The sequence below is a fragment of the Simochromis diagramma genome, unplaced genomic scaffold (assembly GCF_900408965.1).
Source record: "Simochromis diagramma unplaced genomic scaffold, fSimDia1.1 OVJJ01000602.1, whole genome shotgun sequence".
Taxonomy (NCBI): Eukaryota; Metazoa; Chordata; class Actinopteri; order Cichliformes; family Cichlidae; genus Simochromis; species Simochromis diagramma.
Window position 1 is genome coordinate 1090673 of NW_024387040.1, and position 25688 is coordinate 1116360.

The 25688-nt window shown below is 40.8% G+C and overlaps 1 protein-coding gene across 3 annotated transcripts in view; it reads left to right on the forward strand.

Moving 5' to 3' along the window:
- Window positions 1-25688, forward strand: part of LOC120741273 (catenin delta-2-like) — a 134729-nt gene that overhangs the window by 92042 nt on the left and 16999 nt on the right. For all 3 annotated transcript variants that reach the window (XM_040044057.1, XM_040044059.1, XM_040044058.1), the window contains exons 10-13: window positions 1797-1970; window positions 5386-5536; window positions 16846-17092; window positions 22468-22552. In XM_040044057.1, the coding sequence (XP_039899991.1) occupies window positions 1797-1970; window positions 5386-5536; window positions 16846-17092; window positions 22468-22552 (657 nt within the window). The remainder of the gene's footprint in view (window positions 1-1796; window positions 1971-5385; window positions 5537-16845; window positions 17093-22467; window positions 22553-25688) is intronic.

Consider the following 25688-nt stretch of genomic DNA (forward strand, 5'->3'; position numbering starts at 1 on the left):
TTCATTTTTAATGTATTTGAAATAACTGATATATAAAAGGCACGTCTGATTTAATTGTGCTAATCTCTTTTGAAGGTTTTCTCCTATTGTATTGCTGCTCTGCTTTCAGGGTTTCTGATGTATTTGAATTGATATTGTAGTGGTGCAGGTCTGACCACTTGTACTGCAGGATTAGCACGGACCTCAAACTTTCTCAAAAAAGCAAATATGTTCAAGCCTGTAGACAAGGCAGCGGGCCAGCATGCTTGTTATTCCTTGATGTTCACAGGGTTTTTGCACTGTGAATTTTTCCCCCAGGGGGAAGACTGTGATCGAGGAGTTCTTCTTCAACATCCAAACGCATTTCAGGGAGAAAAGTTGGCACAGATGTTTTTGGACACACTAACACGTTCTTTTTTCTTCATTCATCTTATTCGCCGAACCCTCTATTCCCCCACAAATAACTCCTCTTCTCCAAAGTAAAACTTAAGTTGAAGATAAAACATTTTCACACAGTGGAGGAGATCCAGCTTGCATCAGAGATGCAAATAAGCAAATACTCAAAACAGGAAGTCCAAGATGAAAAGGTTAATAATACCATACTGAAGTAAATGTATTTTAAAATGCTGTTTTAGGGCGTTTAGCAACATATATGTGTGTTAAATATGTAGAATGGCTATTGTGAATCATCTGATGCTCCTTTGTGTAGTGCTTTAATCTGCGCTTTGAGTTTTATGATTTCTTATCGAATCTGTACATAGATAAAAACAGATAGTGACACTCAGTTCCACACAAACACACACATACCACAGTGCTTCTTTCAAGATATACACTAGCTTGGTTTACCTTGAGACAAGAAGAGGAGACGATGCAGTAGAGCGAAACCGAGAAGGTCGATAGGGAGAGGAAAAACTGAGAACTGGAAAGAGCGGGACGGAAGCAGAATAAGAAATTAGGAAAAAGGGTCAAGCATGCAAGAAAGAGACAGAGAAATCAGGAGAGAGAGGCCGAGAGAGAGAGAAGAATTAAAAGGAGGAAAAATCATAAATGACATGCAAGAGAGAATTAAGAGGAAGAGAAAACGAGAGAGAAAGAAGCTGGTGTATGCCTACATGAAAAAGGTGTGGGTATGTCAGCCAACAAAGAAGTTCAGACATCAAGAAAGGCTCCTCTGTAATGAAAAAAGACAAAGATGAAGTGAGAGCTAGCTGTAAAGCTTTATGTTTATTGCTCAAAGCAAATGTAGCAGTGAAACATTCTCTCATAGTGTCTTCTCCTTCTGCAGCTCTCACTGTCGTTTCAGATCATGCATCTCCCTTCTATCTAAGCCCTTCAACACCTTTATCGCTATTCATCCATCCGTCACGATTCTTAAGCTGACAAGGAGTGATTTACTCAGTGTCTCGGTAACTTTTCTAATAGGTCAGGGTGTACCAGGGGCAGTGCATTTCGCTTTTCTCATGTGAATTCAGTCACTCCGACATAAAAAATGTGTTTAGATACAAAAGCAAGTTCATTCAGATTTCTTATGCAGGTTTTTATAGAATCACTGTAAGCTTTGCATGGAAGAACAGAAAAAGGAACATCCTACGATTTCACAGTCGCTTATTTCTCCTAGAATTGGTGAAAAATGTCATTAAAATGTTCAACCACACTGAAGTGGTGCTGTTTTTTGGTTTTAAACAAAGTAAAAAGTTTCCTAAAGGGTAAAACAAAATGTGATTGTGAGAATGGAGTTAACGGTTTCCTTAAAGTATTTCTTCATGAATATAAATTAACATAAAAAAAGCTATTTCACTCTGCCTCATCTCTCACAGTGGGATGGCGTGGGCCCCTTTCCCGACACGGCGGAGCCCCCCAAAGGAGTTCAGATGCTGTGGCACCCCACCATCGTCAAGCCCTACCTCACCCTGCTGTCTGAATGCTCCAATCCTGACACTCTAGAGGGTGCAGCTGGGGCTCTGCAGAACCTGGCTGCAGGCAGCTGGAAGGTAATGCTAGATTTGAGATGCTTTTCAAAATTGTTTGCCTTGTTATATTATATTTGTCAAATATAAATTGTCGAATTATACAACCACAGATGAGTATACAACTGCAAGTGCAGATGTGTTTAGCTTGTCCTAACACACAGTGGCTGTGCAGTGAATGCAGAGACACACTTTACTAATTGTACACAGGTCTTGTGCTCTGAAAAAACATAGATAAACGTGCACATTCACATTATATGTTGGTCAAAATACTTAAGTATGCATGTATAAGCTGAACGTGTGCAAGTAAACTGTGTGAATATGCACGCCTGGTGCCAAGAGCTTCATTGTACACAGTCAAATGCAGCAAAACCTATGAAAAGTCTTCTGCCTCCATAACCACATAGATTAAAAAAAAGGTAATTTTCTTTTGAATTAATAATCTTTTTGCTCACTGCAGCATCCTGCTGACTTTAAAATATTTTGAGTTCGGTCTCGTGTTTTTATGTCTTCTATGTAATGCAGTATTGCACGTTGCTCAGTAGGAATGTAATTACTTTAATAATGTAAATGCTCCAAACCTGTACACACAGGGAGTAGAGCCAGGGTTCAACAACAGGCAACCAACGGAGGCAGCTAGATGGTAATAATGTATGAGTCATGTCATATTGGAGAGCACTGGTGGGGGCAGCTGTAGCCTTGAGGGAGGTTTATATAAGGGTAAAAGGCAGAAAGTGTGTGGGTATAATCTTAGCTTGACCTTAATAAAATAAAATAAAAATAAAAATAAAAACTGCGCCAGACATTGTTGGTCATAAATAGACTATGTGAGAAACTTAATGGAAGTATTTATTTGATCCAAAAAATGCAGTTTATGAAAATATGAACTCAAGAGGGAGTGACAGACAGGGGAGACACTGTGAGAGTATGCTTCAGTGGACCTGTAGATGTGTATGGGATGTGTTTGTAACTCATTTTGAATTGGTATTTCCATCGACAGTAGAGTAGACAGACAGTCGGAGCATGACAGGTATAGAAGAGGGGATCTCTAGAATAATCAAGGGTGGAGGAGGAGAAGGAAATGATGGGGGTGGGTTGTCTTAAGGGAATCACACGTTTGAAACTCAGCACAAAAAGTAAGGAAACTTGAATTTGGTAGATTTTTCTTTGTTGTAACAATGCTTCTTGGCAATAAATCTTATACTATTGGAAAGCCAGTGTATTTCCCCTTAAATGGTGCCACTTTGTAAGGAAAATCCAGTTGAAAATCCGAGTTGATGTTATTGACTCTTTGTTTTGAGCTTGTGGTACCCAGGTGCTGACAAACAGGTGCCTGATTGTCAGCACCTGTGAACAAGGACACTGCTACAGCGGTCAGTTGGTGTCTGCTCTAAGCACTCCACATTTGACTGATCTGGATGGGACCTGTGCCATAGGGCAGCTTCAAGTGAGGCCTAGCGCCATCTCCAAGTTAGGCCAAGTTCCATATAACAGGGAATTTTGGAGACAGGCCGTGAAGTTGGTGTCTCAAGAAAAGAACACCACAAGAAGACTGTTTCCTCACCCCGTCAGCACATAAGCAGTCTTCTACAGATTTGTAGTCTTGTCTCTCAGGACCATTTGGTTGACGGCTCTCTACCCAGACTATCTGGAACAGACTGCACACTGCCAATCTCTGGTCTCATAGGGTTGCCAGAAGGCCTGCAATGACTGCCCTTCATTGCACTGGTTTAGGGAACATGTGCTGACATCAATGCATGTTGCTAACACCTGAACATGTGGGTGAATTTTATGTTCAGTGATCAGTCAGGATTCTTCCTACAACAGTTGGATTGTAGGGTCAAAGTGCAGAGAAGATATCGCTGCAGTCTGGGACTGAACTCTTCCAAGAATACCCTCGACGATCGCTCCCACAGAGCGTGGTTTATAAGAGACTACCTCCAGAATTTGGGAGTGGAGATGAAGGAATGGCCTGCCTCCAGTCCTGACCTCAACCCCACTGAATACTCATGTGATCAGCTTTTGCTCACCGTTCATGCCAGAGTGACCAACACAACCACGCTGGATGACTTGCAACAAATGCTGTTTGAAGAATGGGAGGCCATCCCACAGTAGTGTGTAACCAAACTGGTGACCAGCATGAGTTTGAGGTGCAAGGCTGTTATGGCTCTGTGTGGTTCTTCCACATGCTAGTCTGTTGTTAAGTGAATACATTATTAAATTTCCAATGTGTCGTGTTTATTCATCCTTTAATCATTCAATCCAGGAAATCCAGGAAAGTGTCAATAGCAGAGTAAAATGTTTTAAGCAGAAAAGACTGCAAATTTTTCATGGGTGCAACCCACACGCTCAACTCTACTGCTCAACCCACAAATGCATTTTCCTTACAAATGTGGCACCATTTAAGGGAGAATAAACAAGCTTTCCAACAGTGTAAGACTTATTGCCAAGAAGCACTCTTAGAACAAAGAAATATTCAACCAAACACAAATTTTCATTACTTTTTGTGTTGCGTTTATTTTACAAGAGCCTAACTGTATGAACATGTGTGTGTGTGTGTGTTTACATGCATGTATTGTTCTGTTTTCTCCTGTTGTGTTTTTAACTTCATTGTCAGTATTCTTATAATTAAATTAGAGCTGTTTGTGAAGAATTAGTGTTGGCACACTAAACTCTGCCCACGTAAGTCTTACCAAAGATCATTTCAATCCAAGGGTAAAATATTTCCTAAAATGATCATATGAAGAAACACAGTTTGTAAACAGAACTGTGTTTTAACCTTTACATGCTGTGGAAAGATCAATTATAAAAGTGACAGAAACTTTCAGCCTCACACTTCAACCACTTCTACCGATTCTTGGGCGTTTCAGTACCTCCCCAATTGTCTGCAATTGACCCATAAGGCAGATGCATTTGAGCTGTTCAGGGTTGAGTGGCCCATTTGAGGGTACCTTGATAGTTGTTGAGGGAAGATAGAGAGGTCTCCAGGCTTAAAACTCATCTGGTTGGTTCATATAATTCTCCCTCTCACAGTATATTACTTGTGACACAGCGTAATGCGTCAGTTGCTGAATATAACATCTCCCATTTGACCACTGAGCTCTTTCTGCCTCTTTCCTTTTTTTCCTACACTAACCACTTTACTCAAAGGAAATCTATGGGGTGTAAACAATTTCATATAAAGCACCCATGACAATTTTATTAAGCAAAACACTGTTATCCTAATTTCACATTGCAGTCTCTTTTTTTTGTTGTTTTTTTAACATGGTACTAATTAATTGTTATTTTGCTGGTGTTCTTCTATTTAACTTTTATTTAAAATCCTCCTGTGCAAGATTAAGTGTAAATATACTCCTTCTTTATGGTCGTTGGACGTTAACACTGTTAACACTGTTAACACTGTTAACACTAACTCTTTCCACTTGTGTTTTCTTGTCAGTGGTCAGTGTACATCCGTGCTGCTGTCCGTAAGGAGAAAGGCCTTCCCATCCTAGTGGAATTATTGAGGATAGACAATGATAAAGTCGTGTGCGCTGTCGCCACTGCTCTCAGAAATATGGCTTTGGACATCAGGAACAAGGAGCTCATTGGTGAGTACTGATAAAAACTTATCCAAGGGGTGTGGTGAGGCACCAATGAATTTGTCACTGGCTTTTTTAATCTTACAAACGTTGGATGCATGTCATTAATTTAATCTCAAATGATATTCTGGTCTGTTCTGGCTCACCTTGTGTAGTTAATGATGAAAATTAAATTTGCAATTAAGTGTGTATAATGAGCGAAAATTTAAACTTTTCAACTGTCGCTTAATAAGCGCATCATGTTTGGAAGTGTCCTGCCTACGGAGATCATATAAAACATATAAGAGGTTGGCTTGTTCTGCTATGTAAGTCGGAGAGCAAAATTGCAGTTTTTTTTCTAAATGATTAAAATAGTTATTTAACTGAAGCGAAGGTGTGTTTGTTGGCGTGAGAAAATTAGACTAAGAAATAAAGTGCAGTAAAATAAAGGGGTAGTTGATATGTATTTGAAAGAGATGGGCTGAACAAAGCAGAAGAGAGGGAGAGAGCAGAAGAGACAAGCAGATCAAAGGCTTGCTTTTGGCTTTGAAAAGTACACAGTGGTAATGAGTGAGCCTCAGTCAATCTGGTAGCATCAACACATCTAGGTAGTAGAGATCACTTCTTAACCTGACGCATTAAGACACTATTGTGTGTGTGTGTGTGTGTGTGTGTGTGCGTGTGTGTGCCTAAGCAAACACCACACGTGAACATAAAAGCATATAAATGCATTTGTTTGATATCACTTCTCCTCCTCTACTATCTTGGGTAATCTTAGCTTCCTAATGGGCTCGGTGGTTCCTATAGCAACCCCGCTACCCTCAGTTTCAGATGAGGGGTCTCTGGTGCCTCTGTGGTTTTGCAGAGTGTTGTTAGAACAATGGGGAATGCCACCGGCAAAGCTCAATACGCCCCCTACTGTGACGGTCTGGCTGGCACACAACGGGGGATTACAGATAATTGAAGCCTTAGCATAGAGACATCTGAATGGATTTGAATGATTTTTGTTTTATTTTGTTGCTGTTGTTTATTCAATACACCTACAAATGTATCATTAGGGAATTGGATAGCAGTGACCTTACAGCTACATTAATTTGTATCCCTGTGAAAAACAATCCAAGGCCTTTGCATGTCGCTCTTTTTTCAGCCTTTTTTGTTGCTCTCCACCTATAGCAGTAATTCCAGACACTAGCTATCCATTTCCATCGGCTTATCCAGCGTCGCTGGGGGATGGAGCCTGCCCCAGCTGTCATAGGGCAAGAGGCAGGTTACACCCGGGACAAGTCATCAGTCTATTTATTGCAGGGCTAACAGAGAGGGATGGACAACCTCTGACGCTCACATTCACACCTTCACTCCAATTTAGGATCAACAGTTACCCTAACACGCATGTTTTGGACTGTGTGAAGAGGCTGGGGTACCACTACATGCAGGGAGAACATGCAAACAGAAAGGCCACATCCAGCCAGTGAATTTGAACCCAGGACCCACTTGCTCTCAGACAACAGTTCACCACTGTAACCCAATTAAAAATACAAAGTATAAAATAGAGTGCAAATAAATTAAAGCTTAATTTTTTGTTGAATACTTTAACAAAATGTTTTAATGGGTGGCAGGTCTAAGCTTCAAGCATGCTGGAGTACACACCCTGGACCAGTCGCCAGCCAGTCATTGGCAATTTAAAATCACCAATTGACCTACCACCCCTAACTGCATGTCTTTGGACTGTGGAAGCCAGAGTATCCGGAGAGAACCCACACAGACACGGATGCAAAATTACACACAGAAAGGCCCTGAGTGGATGATGAATTCAAACCCAGGACCTCCTTGCTGTGAGGGAACAGTGATAACAGTGCTGCCCAAACCAAAACTCCAGGAATCAAAATGAACCATCGCCACATAACCCAGAATACAAAGATACAAAAGTTAAACTAAACTCGAAGGCATATTAAGAAAAGAAGAGACCCAGAGGCTCTAAATCAAAGACTCAAAACATCAAAACTCAGATTACAACCAAAACAGAGCCAGAATTTAGAGTCCAAACACACTCTGGATCAGAGACCACGACCATGACAATAGAAATTTTATGCATCTGACAGATGCATGAGAACAAAAAAATACAAAATAAAGTCAAAAAAGAGGACTTAAGAAGACGCTGCTGCAGTTTATAGACTGAAAATATTGGAAATACGGGAAATATTGTGCCACAAACTACATAAAGCTGCAGGGAGGGATGCTGATTCTCAGTGGGACTGTCAGACACAGCAGACACCTTCTCAGGGATTTTTTAAATGAACTACTACATTTATTACATTTAGAGTGATGGTATGCTGACTCAGGTCAGCTATCTTAAATCACAGAAGTCATTTCATAATCGTTAGCTGTTAAAAGACGAATGTTTTATTCTTAACAAGTAAAGTAGAAAGATAGTCAGTGTCAGTGGCACCCACTGACAAAAAAGTTTCCTAAAAGCAGAGAAGATTGAGAGCGAGCAAGTGAAACAGGAGAGGGAATAGTGAGGGTTGAGCCTTTGCTCTTGGCAAGGTGTAAGTTGATACATGTTGACAGAGAAGAGGCAGAGGCCAGGCACTCCTGAGACAAGCCCCATTTGGCCAGTGTTCAAAAACTTTATTCACTACAGTGACTCTAACCTCTGATTCAGACACCTTTTTTACTTTACACCACATACTTCAGTAAAACAACAGTTTAACCTGAAGCCACAAAGTGATTTCAAAGCGCAGTTTGTTCTGTCTTTGTAAGATCAAAGTTCCAGCCAATTATAATATCATTTTGCATGGCTAATCTAGAGAAAATCACCTCTTTCTAAAAGCAAAAGCCAAATCTTCGGCTTATAGAACTCGTGTGTCATAACCTGTTAGTGCCGGTAAGTTTGGCAGCATCACCATGGGGGAGTGGTAGTTTGCGTGAGAGCTCAGCAGCGCCAGCAGAGAGAGAATCATCTTTCGCATACAATAACCTCAGTGTCAAGTCCTCTGGAAAGCTCTGTGATTGGATAAGAGCAAGACAAGCGAGAGGGAAGGAGCAAGAATCGAGAAGGTTTGAAGAATAACGCAAAGAGGGGCCAAGTCAGGCTAAAGAGACCGAGCAGAGAGCGGTGGAAAATGAAACAAGAGGGGAAAAAATAGAGAGCAGTGATAGCTAAGACCTAACTGCATATGTATGCTTATATTCCAATCCCCCTGTAATGTGATTTAGTAGCATATTGATGTCGCAGAGAATCATTCTTCTCATCTGTCAACGTTTTTGTCTCTCTCCTGATTTCACCTCCTTCATAGTTTTTGATTTGCATAATGTACTGTACGCCTGTGTAGCAATAAATGAGGCCCATTCACTGCTACACTGTCTGTCAGTGCAATTCCTCCCCATTTACTTACAGATGGTAATTTGACACACATGAATTGGAAACAGCTCTTGAATGCCAAAAAGACACTGTATTTTCTCCAAATACACCAACCATTTAAACACACAGGCAATGCTTGTAACCACATTCAAAGGTTAGCATTTCATGTAAATGCAATGAATGCAAACATGTGTTTAAGAAATTTTATAAATGAATGCCGTTGCACAAAGTGAGCGGCCTCAACTGCAACCTGTAATCAAGTTTCGGCGTGAGGGTTTCAATTCGATTTGATTCCAAACACAAATCCCATCTGCAGTGTGAGATTTTTAAAAAATATGGGACTTCTGTGAAACTGTTTTACTTATTAAACAAATTATTCTCTTAGTTTTTCGTAAAAGCATTGAGACTTTTAAGAATTCTTTATAGTGATGGACATGATGTGCACATACGGCACAAAAAACTCGCTCCAAGCAGAGAGCACAAAAAGGCATGAAAATCTATCCAGTCAGCGCGTGAATACCAGATTTGTTGGCTTCCTTTCTGCATCTGGTCTAGAGTAATTGAGTAATAGAGTAACATCAAACTAAGCTCTCCACTTGAAAGTGGCTCCAAAGCGCCTCTCTCACATGAATCAGTGGGTGCTTGTTGTGGTGCACACCTCAGCTTATCAGGATGTTCTCTTGTTGTCTTGTTTAACCCTTTTCAAACACCCTGGCTGTAATCAGCCTGATTCAGTGGTAACATTATGCAGACACAGGCCAGTTTCGCACTGATATTCCTCGTGGCTGAATGTAAAGAGAGCATGTCTGGAATCACGTCAAATAAAAACACCCTCAGAATAGGGATAAAGCGATCATCTTTCTGACTTCTTACTGTTCACAGAAGACAAATTGTACTTTACTCTGATTACAGTAATAAAATCAGTGCTATTAATTTATAATAAAAATGAGAGCAGCTTGCCATCATAAAAGATAACACTGGATGGAAATTGTAAAAGTGGAGTAACAGTCTACTTCCTCCACTTCTCTTCCTGTTTCTTAGCCCTCTCTTCTCTAACCACACGTCTTGATGGCTTAAGCCATCATCCATTCGTTTTCACTATACATCGCCACCTTCCTCTCTTTAATATGAATATTACACGCCCTTTTCTCCATCTCACACTTTTCCTTTCCCTCTCTTCTTCTCCAATTTTCACCTCTCGTTCATTTATCCCACTCCCACACCTTCTCCTCCTCCTCCCTCGTCTTCTCTCAGTGTAGTTTCAGACATGAGCTCATAACGCCTCACCTTCCCTCTATCGCAGTCTCCTGCTCTTTGTGTCTCGCGTTGATGACATCAGTGCTGGGGAGTGTTACTGTGGAAACCAATGTAGTGCGCCACAGGGATGTCACTAATTGCACGATTGCAAGTGTGTGTGTAGGCGTCAGTGTGTATTCGCTCGAGGTCAGCTTCAGGAAAAAAAAAAAGGGGGAAAGGTGGTGACAACTCACCCGTTTTAAGCCTTAAATCTAAACATTTTGTTCCAGGACACCGACGTCGTTGTAGGCTGGCTGATTGCACCGAGCAGGGAGGGGAAATTACATTACATGCTTCCTTCCACTTTGCGCATTCCCAGCCAAAGAAAATATTTTTAGATCACCACAGAATGTCCATTTTGTGTTTTCCTCTCCCACGCCAATTTTTACATATTTTTCCATCCCTGCTGTCAACAGACTGCACAATGGTAAGCACAAACAACTTTGCAAAGAAAGCAGGCTGAAAGACAGTGCGGACATGTACACTGACTCACACAAAGTTGACACACACTGTCCCTGTTGCAGCAGCACTTTATGAAATTTCTCCGTCGCCTTCGGGATGAATCTCTCGTGTTCGAGGGTCTGGCATGTCTTTTATCAGCACACTGGCATTCTTTGTCCTCTGCCAGACTGGGAGCGTGTCAAGAAGAGAAATAGAAATGGAAAGCAACAAATAGAAGAGAGGGAAAGAAAACACTGTTTGATGATTAGCAGATTTTCAGGGCCTTAAACTTATGACTCCAGGATCTGGTTCATGATCTTTGGAGGTGCACAAACACCCTTCAGTTTTGTTCTGTATTTTTTAAGACATATTCAAAGCTCTCGTGCTTTTCTTCGTGAAAATGTCTCTGAAGAGACCTCCCAGTGTTCATCACTAAGATTATAGCAGAGCTTTAGCTACCAAATAAAGTAAAGAAATTCTTTGATCTCAGTACGTGTTAGTGTGTTTATGTCTGAGAGTGTGCGTCTTATATGTCTCTCCAAGCAAGCATTTTTCTATATGTGTGCAGAATGCCTGTTATAAAGTCACAGGTTCCTCACACGTGAAAAAAACACATCCCTGCCTCTCCTCCCTTTATCCTCGTCTAACGCTTTCCATGTCTTATGCTCTTCTTCTTCTACAATTTAAACTGTAAACTCGTCAACTGCAGACATCAAAGACAGACACAAAAGGGTGAGATATAACTGGTGTGAAAAACCAAGCGCAGGAAGCCAGAATAGTTTATTACTGGGAAGCAACAGCATGCCACTTTCCAATTTACCTCCATTTCTGACCTTTTAAACCTGCTGTGTTTCATGTCTGTACTCTCATCTGAAGCTTATTTATTTATTTGGAAGTTAAAAGGAATACACTTCCTATTGCTGTGGGGAAATCAGCCAGTTCTTTCAGGTTATTTATATTTATTTCTGCCTAATGAAGATTTTGATCGTTTGGCTGCAGGGTGCGTGCGATTGCGGTTTCCGCTCCTGTGTGGACATAAACTTCAGTTCATGTGCTTTCCAAACAAGCCATTAACCAGAGTGTGTGTGTTTCCGTTGGTGATTTAAGTAAGAAAATCAGTATATTTTGTGCCAATAATCATTTTGCATCTCAGAATGACAGCATTAATGTTTACAGATGTCTTCAGGGTTTAAATATTGATGTAATCTTGGTGTATGGCTGCATATTGAATGTGAAATCTGACTGTCTGACATCAAAGGATGTTGCCCGCATCACTTCTATGCTTTCAATATAGGAATATCCCCTGCAAATAGAAAGCAACACCCTGTTGCTTTGAATCTGGCACCCCCTGTCAATGAGGTGATGTACTGCTGATGAAATCACCCGTGAGACACTGATTCAAATCACACAGATGCACCTAAGAATTACATCTGTCACAGATATAGTGGCTTCCTTTATATACTTTTTTCTATTTAGACTGCAGTTACCTGTTTTTATTAGACTGCCTGTTTGTATAATAATTTGAGGCACCATAGCAAACTCTTCAGTTGCACATATAACTGTATTCCCAACGTGTATTCATTTTCCATCATCAAATTCACGCGTTTATGAAAACATCATTGTCACAAGTCATGTTTGATTTGTTTATTCGAGCGGTAAACTTTCATAGAGTCGTTAGCTTTTATTCAGCCTACAACAACTTCAGAAAACACAAAAGAGGTTAAAAAAAACAATGTTGCCAGAAGCTTCTGATACCAGGAAGCATTCACCAGCCCACCTTTGGGACCCCGACCCAGTCACTGATAACCGTGTATTAACCATCCTTTATTCTCAGACAGCCGGACGCCACAACCAATCAGGCAGTTTCATCTTTCCCCACATCTCCCTGAGACAATTACCTCCAATTTTACTTCAATAACACTCCCCCTTCTCTGTCAGTAAACAATCAAATCGCTCCATTGTTGAGGGTAATTGGATCTCTTTAAATCAAATCAGCCATTATGGCCCTGATGAAGCACGCCCTGCTCAGCGGGAGTTAGCGACACATGAGGGAATGCAGCACAGGAATACATTACCAGCTCTGCCTCCCAGGTGAAGATAGCTATATTGGAGGAGTTGTGTAATACAGGTTTATTAGACTGTGCCGTGATCAGCACAGGGCTTGTTTCCCTCCTTGAGGACATGTTCGGGGTCTAGCTCACATTTCAGCGACAAAGAAAGTAGATATAAGAGTAGAGGGGAGATTGCACACTAGCATGTAGAGGTGCCACATTAGGATTTTAAAATAGAATGAGTCACAACCCACTCGTAAAAAAAAATATCCGTCTTAATCCTCTCCTCAGCTCGATTATTTCTTCCGTGTGCGTGCACTTATGATCACTGTGAGATTACATGAAATATTGCTATATAAAGTTTCTGGCTTTGACATTCAGTTTGGCTTCTGGTTGTTTGTACTACAATATGGTGAGTTATTAAACCCATTTGTATCTGTACTCTTTCTAACCATTTCTAATTATCCCTCGTTTAAATACGTTAGACTTACGAGAGATGGATTGTATACTTAGTAGTAAGTAAACTCCAGCGCTGCGCTTTAACAAGCGGTATCTCCAGCAGGGTAATGAGCACATCAAAAGATTAAGCTATAAAATGTGTTGAATTTTGTACTGACATTAGGAAAGTGCAGCAACTCCCTCTCATTTATATTAATCTATAATTCATCAATAAGCTTCTTGCAGGCTCTCGGTATCATATGTCTCAGTGTAGGAAAAAGGCCAGATTGTATTTGGCTAAAGTGGCGTCTGAGCGTAGCTTTGCTTTAATTTAGAGTCTGCGATTCATTTCCTCATGCAATATTAATATTTGTTTTATGATAAATGCTGTGAGCTGATAAAAACACAATAAAGCTCCCCAGAGACAAAACATTATCTCGTAAAAATTGGATTCAAAATATAATATGAATAATGTCTTATATATTTCACTCCAAAACAGGTAACTTGGAAAAATCCTACAAAAACAGAATAAACAAGTCAAAAACCGAAGCAAACAAACGGAAAGCCAGATAATGAGCGTCGTCTCGTTTGAGATGAGATGCGTATTGGTGTGTATGCTTATCTGTACGCGTACGTGTCGTCTTGGTTTGTTGGGTGTGTTTGTGTGTATGGAGGATTTCTGTCTCACCTCTCACTGATTATCGGGATGCAGCCTCTTCCTCTAACAAGACTGTTATTAGAAGGGTTGGAAATAACGAGGACCCATCCGTTTGATTCTTCAGCATTGCATCCGTCTCAGCGCAATGTATATGTAAGCAAAAACATTTGCTTTCTTTCCTGAGTTTCTATGTCCTTGAGACATTACTTCTGATTGTCTCCATCTTCTACCCTTCCTCTTACAGCCTCTTTCCCTCTCTCGTTCCTTATAATCTGCTCACTCACAGTTGGTCATGAATGCAGTTTTGGTGAGACTAAGAAGAACACACCTGTGTATGCAAACATGCACACAAGCAGGTGCACGCTCACAATATGCAAGCATATTTAGGCACATGCTGATGGCATCTTATCAGCACTTCTGTCTATAGGCAGAAGATATTTAGATTAATAGACTCAGATATGCTCTCATTTTGTCATTACTGTTATTACCTGCAGTCAGTCACTTGATAAATTAGTCACTAACTTTATCATACAGTCAGTCACTCAAGGAGTAAATTATCTGTCTGTCAGACAGTGAGTAAATAAGTCATGCAGTCAGGCAGTAAATAATTGAGTCACTCACTCAGAATTTAGTCAGATCATTAAATAAAGCAATTCGCCAGCAAATTAATCAATCATCAGCAAGCAAATCAGTCAAGAATTAGTCTGAGTGATTCAAGTCAGTCAAATAATGAGTCTTCATCTTGGAATGTAGCTTAACTGTGTTTCCACAGCCAAAATACAGTGACCACTTAACCTCGGTTCAGCCTGCCGGCCTGTGATAACACTTGGCCAATTAACTCTCAACTCTATGCGTACAGATGGATCTGTGTGTGTGTGTGTGTGTGTGTGTGTGTGTGTAAGAGAAAGAGAGTGAGAATATTAAATAAACAGGTGCTTATATAATGCCTTTCTACTCACTTTTATCCACACTAAAGTACTTTTAGCTGACACACACTCACAATTCAGTCGATGCGTCTCAGGGTTCAGTGCCTTGCTCAAGGATACTTTGATACATGGACAGAAAATCATCATTACTCTTTTTGCACGTGACTGCTCCCTTACAATATCCTGTGCTACGTTATTCTAGGATCTCTCTTTTGTCCGTGTTGCTTTGGTGTTTCAATCCTTCCCAGATCTCGACGCCTTGTTAGACATAATATGAGTGAGGGATTTACCGTGAGGCTGTAGGGCCTGCGTGGATGTCACTGTGATGCATTGGTCTGGGGAAATCATTCAGTGTAATGTGGAAGAATGTTTGATAAATAGCAAATAAAGAAAAGACGGGAGATGAGAAAAAGATGTTAGGTTCAGACTTTGCTCTAACTTAATTCCACAACTGAAGAAACCAATCTCTTTGCTGTTATAATTTTTCATCTTTTTTACAGTGAAATTTAATAAATTCAAAACAGAACCACAGATCTGCAAAACACTGGACCTCTGATACAAAGTACTGAGTATTTAGTAGCTTTATACTGTAGCTTTACTTAAAATGAGTTGTTTAGAAGCTTTTTTTCCCAAAACAAAAACCACTTGGTCAAATCCAAAAGCACTTTATTGCAAATTGAGTATTTTGGCCTGAGTTTCCTCTGCTGCCAGAGAGGATGTAATGGCGCACTTGAAGATGATTCAACAGTTGAGTTACGCACTAACAGTAGCACTTACTGTTTTCATCTGATCCAGCACCAGTGGGAGACATGCACTTTTATGAATTTTAAAGGGATGCATGAGTCACGGCGGGGAGCCGTTCATTATCGAACCTTGTATACAAAGAAAGTGGTGCGCATTGTCGCTTCCAGCAAAACACGTCATATAGGAGGTACGCACTGAGTCATCCGTGTGAAGATGGTCACTTGATTGAAGTGCACCTCTTTGTGAGTGCTGTGGAGCCAAAGGCTAATCCTCGTCTTTCTGATGGTTGACTTTGTTAAAAATTAACCACATTTCATCTTGTTCATTATTCAGTATTCACCCCTGTGTCTACGTTGATTGTTCTTTACATGAAACATGACCTGTGGGGTATGTCTCAGGGGTTCAGCCTGACTCAGGCGTTACTGACGGGTTTTGTGATGGTCAGTGCGTTTCCTACTTTTTGACTGCTGCTCATGTTTGATTCATGCCCACCACCACCTTAGTCAGCACAATCACTCCTCATCTGTTCAATCCCTCAGCTTCTCGTCCTCATCACATATTTGCTCTGATAACTTTGGATCTCTGATATTGGCCCGTGTCCACAGTCATGTTCATATTTCGCTCCGCGGTGACTTTCTGAATGGAAGATTCAGGAATTATTGTCGACATTTGAATGCACGTCATCGAACATTTCTCATTTAAACGATATTTTCTGGAATTTCATTCATTCACCTCTCGAGTGTCTCCGTTGTATAAAAGATCCAAGGTTTGATTCCAGTAGGAGACACAAATCTCTTTGGGGTTGTGTTAAGTAAGGCATCCAGTGTAAAGACTCTGCCAAATCAAACATGGGCAGATACGTGCTGTGCAACCCCTTGTGAATAAGGAAGCAGCTGAAAGTAGCTATATCACTTCTCAAGTCTCTTTGAGCTAACTTGCACAAGAACGTTACTGACTTCCTCTGTGGGTGAGCTTAAATTACAAGTATTGTTGGCAGCCTAGATTTTAAATACTTTCATCCCCATCTGTTTCACTTTCTCATAATTCATGTGCTTCCTATCTGACATCTCCTGTACTTCTTAATTACACCCTCTTTCTGTAGCTTCGATCTCGCCAGTTCTTTGAATGTCAGTTTTTTAATATGCCAGCCTTTTCCCCGAAATACCAAAAGTCGCCCCTTTTATTGGAATTTCAGCAGTCCTGAAATTAGTGTATGCATCAGAGGATTTGCAATGTGCCCTCTCAAGCTGAAGTTTTATGGAGGTTTTTTTTTTGTATCTATTAAGTGGTTGCATGTGATATTAACTTAAAAAAAAATGTTGTCCACAAAATCCAGTGACTGTCACTCAGACTTGCTTTGAACAAAACTGTGTGAAGATTAAAAGTTAATAAGGATTCCTGTTCCTTTCTTTCATTTTCTCCAGGTAAATATGCAATGAGAGATTTGATCCATCGGTTACCAGGCAGCAGCAGCAGCAACAATAATGCAACCAGCAGTGGGACCTCTGGAACCACAGGCCCTCCCAGCAAGGCCATGTCAGATGACACAGTGACTGCCATCTGTTGCGCACTGCATGAAGTCATCACCAAAAACATGGAAAACGCAAAAGCTCTACGTGATGCCGGTGGCATCGAAAAACTCATCGGCATTGCCCGCAGCAAAGGAGACAAGTGAGTAACTACTAAATTTTAAAAATGAAAATTTACTTCTACCAAAAACCGCTTAGCAGTAAACATCGGTTTATTTTACACTATAAGATCTGCATCATGAAATGCTAAAATACCACATCTTCTACAGCACTTTAGATACACTATTATCTAAAGGACAATATGGGACTTATTCTATAAAATGTCTTTATAAAAACGTCCTTAATCTAAAACCTGAGCACCTGTTTAAATTTCTCTTAGCTGTTTGGGATTAGTTGAACCTGATAAATAGCAAAGATTTCTAAACAGAATACATATAACAATAATAAATAAATAAACTAAAATGATAAATACTTGAATAGAAATGATGTCCTGACATCGGGGGGATAGGTTTAGTTTACAGCATTCTTTAATATACTGAAGTCCCGTGTAAGAGGCCTAGACATGACATGAAAAAGGCATCCATTTCCCTGAGACGCAAGCACCCTGAGGGAACAACTTCTCTATGAAAAAAAAAACAATGCTGTATTTTTTATTCAACAAATTCAAAAGTTCAGGAGTATAAAATCCTCAGGATGAACTAAGGCCAAAACAACAAACAAACAGAACTAAGCATCAACACAAACTCAGATGACCTGCCTGAAAGTAACAAATGAAAAACAATGGGCTTACCTCTCTAGTTTAGCAAAGCAGGAGAAAACAAATGGCAGCTCACCCCTTCTTACTCCTCTTCTTCTAGACACAGATGTAGCCACTTGAATGACAAAGGAAACAAATGATTCTCTGCAGATGGCGGCCATCTTGGCTCCACACCAGTGTTGGTAAAGTTACTTGAAAAAAGTAATCAGTAACGTAATCAGTAAGTTTTAATCTTTTAACTTTATGCATCAAAGGAGCTGGCAAAGAAAAGCGTCTGGACTTCTTTAAGTTGCTTGAAGACGTTTCACCTCTCATCCGAGAAGCTTCTTCAGTTCTAAGGGTCAAATGGTGGAGAGTCCCAGATTTAAACCCAGTGGGAGTTTCCCCCCCAAAGAGGGACAAAAGGACCCCCTGATGATCCTCTACCTAATCACATGAGCCAAGGTGTGAAAATGGGTGAAACTGGGTGTGGGTCCCAATCAGCCAGGGTTTCGGGTGAGCTCATTGTGAAACCTGGCCCCACCTTATCATGCGATTTCCTGAGGTCAGATGGCCCAGGATGTGAGTGGACGTTAAGGCGTCTGGGGAGGGAACTCAAAACTGGATTATAGATGGCAGACAGTTGGTGTTGTAAACCACCGCCTCTGTTCAAAGATGGTCGCTCACAGTGAAGACACAAAGGATGACTGTTTGCCTTTCCTGGACTGCGCTGTGCACATTGAAGAGAATGGCAACCTCAACATTGAAGTTTACCGGAAGCCCACACACACGGACCAGTACCTCCTCTTTGACTCCCATCACCCTTTGGAACACAAACTTGGAGTAATTAGGACCCTACACCACCGGGCAGAACATGTTCCCTCTAAGCCTGAAGGGAAAAAGAAGGAACACACAGCATGTAAAAGGAAGCACTCAAAACATGCGGTTATCCTAATTGGGTGTTCATAAAGTCAGCAAAGAGGCACAGAAAAGAAGACCAGACACCAGCGAGGGAGGATAAGAAAGACAGACGCAACAACATTGTTATCCCCTATGTAGCCGGTGTATCAGAGAAACTCAGGAGAGTTTTCTCCAAGCATGACATCCCGGTGCATTTCAGACCCAGCAACACACTCAGACAAAAACTGGTTCATCCCAAAGACAAAACTCCAAAACACAGACTTAACAATGTTGTGTATGCTGTGTAGTGCAGCGAGGAATGCCCAGACCTCTACATCGGAGAGACCAAACAGCCACTTCACAAGCGTATGGCACAACATAGAAGAGCCACCTCCACAGGACAAGACTCAGCTGTCCATCTGCATCTTAAGGATAAAGGACACTCTTTCGAGGATGCCAATGTTCACATTTTGGACAGAGAGGACAGATGGTTTGAAAGAGGAGTGAAAGAAGCCATCTATGTCCACTGTGAGCGACCATCTTTGAACAGAGGCGGTGGTTTACAACACCAACTGTCTGCCATCTATAATCCAGTTTTGAGTTCCCTCCCCAGACGCCTTAACACCCACTCACATCCTGGGCCACCTGACCTCAGGAAATCACATGATAGGGTGGGGCCAGGTTTCACAATGAGCTCACCCGAAACCCTGGCTGAATGGGACCCACACCCATTTTCACACCTTGGCTCATGTGATTAGGTAGAGGATCATCAGGGGGTCCTTTCTCCCTCTTTGGGGGGATACTCCCACTGGGTTTAAATCTGGGACTCTCTGCATTTTGACCTTAGAACTGAAGAAGCTTCTTGGATGAGAGATGAAACGTCTTCAAGCAACTTAAAGAAGTCCAGACGCTTTTCTTTGCCAGCTCCTCTGACTGCAACGACCTGGATGACTGAGAACCTTCACAGACTTTATGCATCAAGCAAAAATTTAATTATATGCAACATTCTCTGACTGGAAGAAATTTGTTTAACATTTAAACCTATTTTCTGCACATTCCAGCACATAAAAGAAAATATTTTTTTGTGTTTACACTCACTCGTTCAAATAGATGCAAGTAAAACACAGCAGAAAATAAATAAAATCAAAGACTAGCGGTCCTGTTGCTCTATTTTCACCTGTAAAGCAGGAGTGGGGTAGGGGGAGGTTTGCCCTGGTGCAGGTGTGCCGCACCAGGGCACACCGCAAGTTTCTCTGTGAATTTCCCATTACGTCGTAGCGCACTCTGTGCTTGCTTGGAAGTTTAGGGGGGGTTTCGCTGTAAAAAGAAGTTTTCTTCCCACGCACAACGGACACTAATGTTTTTGTCACTTTTTATGGAATCAAACTCAAAATAAGGTCAGTACTTCCACGCTTTAAACGCTGCACGCTCATACTCTCTCCCGCACTCGATATATTATCCATTGTTGATCTGCACACAGCTGTTGTCACGAACGTCATACTCGCTTACGTCACTGTCATGAGACATTCTAGCAAAAAAAATCACGATTTCAGTAACACAGCATGCTTACGGGAAAGTAACGGTAATCTAATTACAGTTTTTGCAATAGTAATCCCTTACTTTACTCATTACTTGAAAAAAGTAATCATTTACATGTTTACAAGTAACGCGTTACTGCCCATCTTTGCTCCCCATATAGGACGTGGCCTCGAGGCTGTAGCGATGCCACACCAGTCACAGCCATTGCCCCTGTACAGGCTAACTAACATTTTCTTTCCATTAACAATACAAACATCATAAAACGATACAGGAGTTTCACAAAATGAAACAAACTATAATAGCAGTAAACTTGCTGTAACATAAGTATATTAGACTGTATTGTGCAGAATGACATGTGAATTGCAGAAAAGCCCAAATGTAATGTCCCCATATAAAAACTAAGGATCTCAGGAGGTTAAAGACTCTTCTGCCTCTGCTTCTTCCACCGCAGAAGTGAATCTTTCGAACCTTTGGCAGAAGATGATGCTGTGCTTTAGACATCTCGGGATTTAGACACTGGCAAAACACAGTTTTTCTTCAAGCACAAGAAAGGAGAATAACCAAAAAGTGAAAACTAACTGAATTATGCAAGGTAGACTGTTCAAAGAAAACAAACACACAGTATATGACAAGTACTACCATTAATACTTCATCCTTTGGTAGATGCTTGATTTAAAATGCATTACAGTAGTTTTCTTGAAATGGTTTATCACATGGAAGAAAACAATGCTGTAAATATTTTTTTCTATAACATGGTACATTGTTTGATTTGTTCTAATGTTAATATTAATATCTAAAATTTGAATACTGTCATCAAAACATGCAAAAGTAAAAGATTTAGATTGCTCTGCATTAATTGTTTTCCTCAGGTTAACACAACTAGATCTTAATAACAAGTAGCTTAAATCCAAGAAGGCCTCAGTATTTTATTGTTACCTGTCACAACATCATTCAGTCATGATTCAATTTAGGTTGTCATTAACAACCAGCGCCTTAATGTGGCTACACATCCATCATTCATACATAACTGCGTCCGCCTTCCCTATCACCCTTCATCTGCAAAAAAGACAGCTGGAGAACAACAAGCAAGATGCAGCCAATATATATTTCCATGGGAGACTGGGCAGGGTGTTCTGCGTAGCTGCTATGGCAACCAGTAGGTCAGGAGTTGCTATGACACCAGAACGTTATCAGACGGAGGTCAAAGGATGATTTATTGTTATGGTAAGGGACTCGGCCTGTTTAGGGAACTGTGCTCAAGGGCACCATTCCCAAGAGGGATGAGGTACTGAAAGAAACCTCCACAAATGCAAATTTCATGGTGAGTGTAGTTATCTGCTAATAGCCAACATATCTTTATTTTCCTGGGGAAGGTAAGCTGAGAATAAATGTTAATTATCAGCAGTACCAATCATACAATTACACACTGGATTGGGAAAATACCCTTTACACTACAACTGTAAGAAGCACTTAATGGCTGTTTATAAACAGAAACAACTCCCAACTATTCCAAAAACATCGATAAATGCTGGGTTAAAACCAACATGTCAAACAAATAGCAACATGATTTTTGCAGTCCCCAAATTTCATTTTCATTTTCTAAAGATTTGCATGTTGCATCTTGCAGCGACTTTTAATAAACCTGTGCTTTTCCTGCTCTTACATGTCAAAATGTCGGCTGTGTAGTCGTAATCTAGTAATGATCAAAATCATTTTACGATGCTGTTTAAATACCAGTACTCCCAGCGTTCGCTGAAGACTCTTTGCTGTAAAAAAAACAAAACAAAAAAAAACACTGGAATTTAAATATTTTTTTCATGATCTAACATCGAGGTTCTGCAAGCTGTTTCCTGGGAATCACTGTAGTCATGTGTAACTAATGCTAATGCAGTGGTTTACTGGTGATACCATTACTACATTGTTCAGTCGTCCAAACTCTTCTTGCTCTTTTTAGTGTGAAATTGTAAAACTCAGAGTGAAGCTTGTTTTGACAACGATTTTTGTTTTGGGCAAATTGAAAATGAACATCCTTCTGCTTCCCGCTGGAGCCATTAGGAGGGCAGGCCTTATGAACTGACTCTGACTAGAGTCATTTTTCATCTGAGTGGCAGAGGTGGGACCATTAGCATGGTAGAGTGGGTCATTTCAAACTCATCTGAAAACTGTTTGCGTGCAATGAAACTTTTTCTCTGTTGAAAAGAGCAATGGTGTTCTTATTCTTAAAGCTTTCACAAGTGCTCCTGGCCTGCACACTTTTTGTGCAGCTGGTAAAAAATAAGGGACAGCATGACTATGATGTGAAGTCAATTTGAAATAATCCTTCTGTCTCTGTCTCTATGCAGACACTCAGCAAAGGTGGTAAAGGCAGCTTCTCAAGTCCTCAGCAGTATGTGGCAGTACAGAGACCTGCGCTCTCTCTACAAGAAGGTAGGTGTCATTGAAAATAAGTACAGGTGCTTTTGTGGTGTGTTCATGATTTACAGAAAAGTAAAGTATACTTTAGATAACCTTATATCCTGTTATCATAGAAGTACAGCAAGTACAGACAAAATAATGTATTTGTGGAGTTAGCTGATTTGACATTGTTCAAGCATACTGTTAATATTTATTTAAAATATTGCAGTGGATGCAATAGGATGCACCAAAAAATGAAATGTGCAAATGTTCACAGTGTTAAGTGTAAGAAACCGTGCAGAGTGCAAGTATATAAGTCTAGAAGAAATGTGTGTTATTATAGGTGTGCAGGTGTGTATGAGAGAGGAGGGGGACCAGGTGCAGAAAGAAAAAAGTTATTTAGGCAGAGGAGAAACATTTGCATCCATGGTGGGGTGGATCAGCCCTGATCTTTCCCATCTGCCTTGCGGTCCTGAAAGTGTGCAAATCCCGAAGCGATGACAGATTCCACCTAATTACCTTCTAAGCAGAATGATGCACTGGAGTCTGCCTTTGTCCTTGGTATTGGCAATGTTGTGGTGCCAAAGGAGGTGAAAAATGGTCTTGGACTTATTCTGTAGACATTTTTTTCCAGCAGGTTAAACTTCTTCTGTTGTTGTATGAATTAAATCTGAGAGCGTGACAGGGAGCTGATCTTTAGCTCCTCATAAATCCTTGGCTGGCGATGGTCCCAGGAAGCTGGGGGACAACTGTGGATTCATACAGAATGTTGGGGACAGTTGGGAAGTTCTTGAAATCTGCAACTATGTCCATGATGAGCACTGAGCTCTACACCAGGTCATCTTCAAACTTCACGAGCTTTAGCATTCAGGAGCAGACTGGTGACCCTGCAGTTGTAAAGGTGCAGCTGTGTAGAGCAGAGGGTAGTGATGCATTACCTGCATCCCATTAATCATCTCCCAGCTAGCCAAACAAGGAAACTAGTTATTTTCAATTTAGTCAGTTACATGTGAGTTATGTGAAACAATTTTGTAGCATTACACTGAAGCAGGCATGCTTTAAATAAATACAAATGGACCCCAGAATTGGCACAGTGACAACTTCTTCTGCTAATTTGTGCCTGACAACAATAAAGAGAATCATTATTATTATCATCATTAATCTTTATTATTTTTCTCATTAGTGCTGTAATATTTCAGTCACCTTCAACCCATCTGCTTTTAATCAAAATGGTAATGTTTAGATTCCCACCCACACATTAATTCTGGTGCTCACATCACTAGTAGAGAGGAAAGAACGCCACCTTAGGAGGAACCTGTGATGATCTGTGTTTTCCCAGCTTCATGTGCTCTGTGGTGTCAGGCACACTCAGCAGGGACAGCTTGTTATGCAGTGGAGCAGGATGATGGTTAATTAAAAACTGAGCTGAACTCCACGGACAGGACCCTGGCGTGGATTCACCGGGTGAAGGTGCTGAACAATGAAGTGTAGGGTCACATTGTATTTTAATGGGTTGGTAGTCATCATGTCCTGTGGTCTCTGTTTTGTTTCGTTTGTTTGTTTGTTTTTTTGGGGGGGGGAACAATTGTGCAGGCCTTGAAACAAGTTGACACATGGATTGTCTCTAGTAAGGTATAAAGACGTCTTTAAGTTGGATGGAGACATGGAGTCGGGCCCAGCTGCTTTGTGGGGGTTTGTCTCTTGAATAGTCTGTTAACATCTCTCTCCAGGAAAAGATGTCTCTTTCTCTCCAGGAAAGAGACAACCATGTGTTAGGGGAGGAGAGGACTGCTGTGTGGTAGGCAGCTGTGGAGAGGCCCACGACCTGTTTTAGTGGGAAAGGTAGAGCTGGTGGGCTAGCGCTGATGGATGGTTTAGAGGGGAACGTGTCAGGCACGTCCCATCTTTCAGGTCTTCGGCTGGGTGCAAGCTGTTAGTGGAATGTGAGGCTTTAAGCTTGCAGCTTGTGATCTGTCTCAATTCTTTTCAGACAGAAGCAGAGTTTTGCCGATAATAGCCATTTAACTTCTTGCACAGCTGCACCATCTCAGCCCTCATCCTGAACACTTGTCTTGCAGACATAGAGTGTCGCTCTCCTGTTCTAAGCTTAGCCTGGTCCTGTATCCAACCATATATTGCCAATGCTCCCCATAAGTGACCACTGTCAGTCAGCTGTTTGTTTAGTTAATAATTGCAAAAGATTTATTCGTAACAGGGAACAAATTTTAATAAACCCGAACTCTTGATCACTACAGTGAGGAGATCTAGTGGTGTGTGTGTGTGTTATGCTTTGGGAAATAGTCTTTTCCAGGATGGTAATACTTATCCTTATCCAGGGAGTTTTGGGCCAACATGTTAATGAACATTCCCACTGAACTGACACGCAAAAAGTCATTGTGGCTATTTACTTTTTTGTCGACACCGAGGACTGTTAATGTCCTAAATGCTGTGAGTTATGTACGTCCAAATTGCTCATAGTTTTAAATTATGAATGACGGGATCGTTATCCAAAAACCATATATTGAAATGTGTTTGTTTGTTTCTCTAATACACTCCCAGAGACTTAAGAAATCAATTCTACGTGACTTCATATTGTTTTGTTTTTCTCTTTGGTTTAATAATCAGTCTAAGTGGAGACTATATTAATTGTGTGCTGGTTGTATTCAGAAGCTTGACTCTGTCAGTGCACCAATGTGACTTACAGATAATGGACTTGCACATGGATAAGATTAAAGGTATTTTGTAGGTAATTGAGCAAAGTAGCTGTCCTTCTAAACAGACTCAAGGTTGCCATATTTATTCAACAATGTTTGTCTTGGTCTTTGCATGTTTGTCTTTAGGAGTGTGACGCTGTAGGTGTCTCTTTATAAATGTAAAGATTTTACGTGTGCATGTATTTGTGTAGCCAAGTGCTGAAGTGTGTGGATCCCTCGGGAAATGTTTTTGCAGATGAAGTTGGCTCATGATTAGTCAGCTTTTTTGTGGGGTGTTCATATCTGCGTGCGTTAGTCTGTGTGAATTCCCTTTCAGGTAGATACGTCCCAAAAAATAATAGGATTTTCAGCTGGACTCTGACACAACTGAGCAACAGCATTTATACAGAACAAAAGGATATTTTCTGTTAGACTCTAGTCTAGTGTGTTTTTGTTTGTGTTCTTTGAAGCTACAC